Source organism: Daktulosphaira vitifoliae, unplaced genomic scaffold, assembly GCF_025091365.1.
Source record: "Daktulosphaira vitifoliae isolate Bord-2020 unplaced genomic scaffold, ASM2509136v1 Scaffold_5, whole genome shotgun sequence".
NCBI lineage: Eukaryota > Metazoa > Arthropoda > Insecta > Hemiptera > Phylloxeridae > Daktulosphaira > Daktulosphaira vitifoliae.
Window position 1 is genome coordinate 13068293 of NW_026099576.1, and position 6026 is coordinate 13074318.

General features: G+C 22.4%; 1 protein-coding gene across 2 annotated transcripts in view; it reads right to left on the minus strand.

Moving 5' to 3' along the window:
* Positions 1 to 6026, minus strand: part of LOC126908152 (calcitonin gene-related peptide type 1 receptor-like) — a gene marked incomplete at its 5' end in the record, with an annotated part of 50949 nt that overhangs the window by 1483 nt on the left and 43440 nt on the right. Inside the window, 1 exon segment of one of the 2 annotated variants that reach the window (XM_050690063.1) lies at positions 2081 to 2612. Within the exon segment in view, the coding sequence (XP_050546020.1) occupies positions 2544 to 2612 (69 nt within the window). The 3' untranslated portion in view covers positions 2081 to 2543. 2 annotated transcript variants of the gene reach the window in all.

Here is a 6026-nt window from a genome sequence, read left to right on the forward strand (position 1 = left end):
CTTTGTAAGTAATGTAGTTAAATCGTCCTACAATTCACCTGCACCTCTGTGCGTATAGTCAATCGCTTACACTTTAATATGTAAAGTATCTATCTTAGTTATACTGTATGTTTCCATGCAAATATTGTGCCTTAGAGAAAGTTTGTACGTGTGTGTTGGTCAATTCATATCTGCATACACAGGCACACCAAAAAAACAAAGTTGTTTCTGCGTACCTGTGTTACCAATTTTATAATGTTTTTAACAAATTTCTATACAAAAAATCGATTACATAGTCTAATACAATTTATATTTTATTTTTAAATATAGAAATAACATTAATCAATTTTCGGATAAAAATAAATAAGTTTGTTTTATTAAAATTTATCTTCATTATTTAATTAGTGACCATCTTAAATTTATCACAAACATTTTTCTTTACCTATTTTCTAAGTGTGAAACCCGGTGAAACTTATCTGAAGACAAAAATCAGTGATGTGTAAAAACATGATTAGTAAATGGAATCTGGTTCAGACATGTTCATATCAAATTTGATTGTCAGTAAAAAGTAATACTTGTTGAATTGGAAATAATATTATACAGAATGTTCAGTAAGTAAGGAAACAGGTCAGTTGTTACAAACAATGAAAACAATAGAAGCCCGTTTCCTTACTTACTGAATATCCTATATAAAACGGTTTCATTAATAAAGTAAATGCAGATACAAAAATATAAATAGTTAGCTCAATCGCTTCAAATAGATTGATTGAATATTGCGATAAAACATTCTCCACTTGTTAATTTCATATTTGTTAGTTTGAATGAAATTATAATGTTAAGTGTGCGGATAAATTAAATATATTTTATTGACTTGAATAAGTTTACTCAATAAAATGTTATCTCCGTAAGCTAGTTTTCAAATAAATAATAAAAAACTTAACTATAATCCTAGTATATAAAGTATTTAATTTATAAGTTTAGTAATAGATAAATTATAATAAAGCAATGTATATTAAAAAACCAAATTGTTATCANCAATGTGTATTAAAAAACCAAATTGTTATCATAACTCATAATAACTATTATTTCTGTACTATTAATATAAAATTAAAAATATTTAGAACTTAATATAAGTAAATAGATAGAATCATTCATTTACTTAAACTAACTTCTAATTTATAAATATCACCTAATCCAAATACGATAATACAATAATAATACTTGTTATACTTAACCGAAACAGAAGTTATATTTTATCACATATGGGTAATAAAATAAAGCAATCTTGTCATCCATGTTATCCTACCGTGATGGGTTTGCCGATAAATTAAATTAATAATTTATTTTATAGAAGTATTACAACGGTAAAAAGAATTTTCTCTTTTCGTGCGGAAATGAAATACGATTGTTTACTTAATACATTTTACAGTGTTATTGGAATAGAATAACATCATAAATGATGCAAGTGTATATAACAAAATAATAGATAAACTTTTGTTTCCGGTAGAAAAATTTAGTCTTCTGAAAAATAGATATTATTTGTAGTGTTCGTGTATATTGTTTTTGTTAAATTCTAAAGTTAAAAATCAGTTAGGAAAAATTATTTGAAATTTTTGTATTAAAATAAAAACAATTTTTTGAATAACACAATTTGTCATAAAAATATANGTTTAAAAACAATTTTCTGAATAATACAATTTGTCATAAAAATATACGCATAAGCTTAGGAAATACTGAAAAACCTGAAGTATTACTTTAATAATGTACTTTCATTAATAGAAGTATCCTTAAACATTTTAATTATCATTTTCAACAAAAAATTATAAATTATTTATTTTTATGAAATAATATTTTCTTATATTTATGTACTATTTAATAATACTTTTTGTATTTATTTTATTTCNTAACTTAAGAGATTATGTGTCTTATGATTATAAACTATATTGTTAACGTTATTTGTTTTTTTTATTTTACAATTTTTAATTTGTAATAACAGTTAATACAATACATCAATTTTGTGATAAAAATGTTATAACAATGAACTACTTGAAATGTTGCACATATTATAGTAGCTTAAGTGTCATTAATTATTTACAGTGTTATTAAATAATTTACAATATAATTAATTATAAGATAGATTATAAATAAGTTAAAATAAAAAATATTATGCACAATTGTGTTTACAATTATTATTATTACAGTTATTATAATGTATGTATTATGTATTTCAATCTTGACACCAGTTTTGTTTGAAGTCACGGATTGGGTTGTCTGGAAGATATGAATTAATTCTAATCGTTTGGCTAGCTGATTTAAGTAAGTGTGAAGTTTCGATTAAAATTGTTTATAGTATTCTTTAGTATTATTGTTTATTAAACTTATTTTGAACCATTGTATTTCAGATAAATCACTCTAGTAGATAGACATTTTGAAATACTTGAATTGATCTTTTGTTAGATTTTTTGCCAGAGCTCCATGTGACAAGGCTGTAAGATCAAAGTGGATGAAGTATTATTTTGAATGTAGACATTTTTGAGCGCAGGAGTAGCCTTAATAAATGTTGTCTAACATCTTAATGATATTAAGCATCTTGTGTTTGCGCTTAAGGTGAGAAGCCCAAGTTGATCTTCTGTCTAAAATTAAATCCCAGTACTTAACTTATATCGAATGAGAAATAATGGAGTCATTGGTAAGAATATTTACAAGTGGACGATTTTCTTAAGAATGAAAGTGACAAAAGAAGATTTTGTTTCATAAGTTTTTACTAGTCATTTATTAAAACATAATGAAAGCATATTTAAAATGTGTTTGTAGTTAAGAACTAGCTACTTAATGATCTGTAGATAGAAGTTATGGAAGTTAAAAGTTATTTTACTCCAGAATTTTTATGTTTGTACATTTTTAACATTTTAGAGAATTAAATGACTTAAAAATTAGTTAGCTATAAAATTTAATTTTTCATGGGAAAACCCAACACTTTTTTTCTTTTTGTTTTTTAACGTATCTTTAATATTTAAATAATTTAATTTTTAATTGAACCAATATTAATGGAATTATTTATTTTAAAAATGTTTATTTAATACTCTATTTTATTTAAGTATTATTCTGAAGAGAAAAGTCAAGAAACAAAAAAATAATTACATTTAAATTTGATGAAAAAAAAGAAAAGATATTTGATACATTTTTTGTTTATATTGTAAATTTGAATAAAGTGTAATTATTGACACATAATTACACAAATCACAAATTAAAAAACAGATAGAAAAATATAGGATTACAGTTTTTATTATAACTACTATAAGAATTAAATGATCTTAAAGCTTATGTAAATATTTGTATATTTGGTAGAATGAAGTAATTTAATATCAATATACAAACGTCGATATTGTTTGTAAATTTATTAAATACTATTTTCATCCCATGAAGCAGAAAAATTAATATATATTTTGATATGGTACAATACGTTTGAATATCGATAAAAATTAATAGCTTCTTAGCTAAAAAAGTTATATAATTTAAAATAATTGATTATTTTAAGAAAATAATTGATCTGGATAGGATTGAATAGCGTTTTTTAAAAACAGCTGGCTGATTATTAAGTTATGAAATATGAGATGATTTTATAGTCAAATATACTTGGAAATTTTGCGATAAATTATTATTTATCATAAATATTAGTTTTTTTTTGTCCTTTGACATTTTATAATGAGAATTCAATAAAAACGGTTTTTATTGTCAGCAGTTATAATTATTATTACTCGTGAAACTTATTTTTAGTTTAATATAATTGGACTACAGTCTACACGATGTCAATTATAAATAAATTGATTATTATAAATGAAAAACATTGTAAGTTAATAAAATTATAATGGTAAAAATATATTAGTTTTATTAAATGAAAAGAAAAAAGTTGAATAAAATAATGTAATTTAAAATTGATGCATTATTCATATTAATGATCTCAAAATAAATAATTTAACGAAAACTTTATTTATATATTTATATTCGATTGGAACAAGACCTCTAGAAAGAAAATGACTAAATGAAATTCAATGTAAATCAAGATATCTATGAAATTAAAATAACAATTTTAATCTATTCATGACGTTTGAAATAGTTTAACCCTAATTATGATATAGAAATTAATTGTTAAATTGGTACCAACATTGTAAGTGATTATAAAAATGTGAAAATAAAATAAAAGAATAAACAGCTATTTTTTTATTTTTGAAATGAAGAACATTGAATTACTTAGTTGAAATTTGGTTCAATTTATTTAGTTTTTATAAAATTCGTTCTTTTTTATCGCAATTATAATATTTTATATTAAAATATATTCCTTAAATTCAATATTCCTTTTTTAAAATACGAAGAGTTATTCAAAATAATTGTTGAAGGACATTTAAAAGGTAGAAATTATAAAGGAAGATCGCGTTTTCAGTATATATATATATATGCGATAAGCAGTGATTACTTAATAATGCATTTCTTAGAAAAAATTAGGAGAAAGGTTAGCAACAAAAATTATTGGAAAACTGCTGCAACCCAATATCAGAATTTAAGAAGAAATATATTTAAATATCTTGATAGTAATCTTTCCTACTAAAAATTAAAATATGGCATTTTGAAAGTTTTTATCAAAACAAGAGTTCAATTTCAACCTAAAAAAAAAAAGTTACGCTTAGTTTAAATAAAATATATTATAAATAAATTCAATTAATTTAGTGATGATAAACAAGGAATTATTATTAAAATATTAAAAAGTCATCAAACTTTTCATGTCATCAAAATTTTTCATTTTTTTGTTGAAAACAGATAATTTTCTCAACTGCAAATTTGTTAAGTAATGGAACATATTATGTTTACTTTAATAAAGTAAACTAAAGTAATTTACTTTATTAAAGTAAACGCTTTTTCAAAAATGACATATTTTTTGGATAGAATATTTGTCTTATAGGGGTTCTTTGGACAACGTTATACAAATTTTTGTGATTTTTTTTATAGATATATCCAGAACTGTAATACTAAAGAATTAAAAAAGTCAAATAATATAGAGCATCCTTATATTCAATAAGCAAATATTTTAGTATAAAATTAAAAAAAAAAAAGCTTAGGAAATATAGAGGATATTTTTCGCCAAATAATATGCCTTTTCTACAATATAGAAAATGTGCTTCTGTTTTTACAATTAACGTTGATCGCAGCGTAACGGAAAAAAATAAAAAACTTATATTATAAAGTTAATAATTGATAGCAAGACATTTTAATACTTTGACATAAAGTGACTCATTTATCATTTTTAATGATTTTTTATATTATATTCTGGAGATGTATTTTAGTTATCAAAATTAAATTTTAAAAGACTATTACGATAGGCTTTAATTTTTTTTTCATTTCACAATTAATGTAAAATATAATAGATATATTTTATTAGTAAGTGTATTTATTTAGTAATTTTATGGAGTTATAGTAAAATGTGGTAAGTCTGAAGATAATTGAATGCTACACTTATCGGGATTTATTTTATACATTATTCAGTGGCTAGTCAGAATTTCATAATGGATAGCCCATGATAAAAAAAAAACTACTGAATTCCATATTTCGAACTTTTTTTTTTGCTCTCTCATTTCATTTTAGAAATTAATATTGCTGTCAATGAAGGTCCGGTTGGGAAAATATGAAAAATGTTGGGTAGGACATGATTANAATGAAGGTCCGGTTGGGAAAATATGAAAAATGTTGGGTAGGACATGATTACATAAAACTTAGTTAAAAATAATTTTTGATAATTTAATTTAATAGTAAAACTGTATTTTTGGAGTTAAGCTACAATATTTCATAGAAGAAATGATAAAAAACAGTAGGATAATTAGTTTATTATGAACCACTTAATCAAAGAAAAAAAATTATTATATTATAATAATTTTTTTCGTATTTCTTATAGGTACATGTCTTTTCTACTTAATCTATCAAAAAACCTAGTTAATTTTGTATGTTGCATCTTAAAAAAGTAAGTTGACACTCCTATAAATTATAACGGATGAACA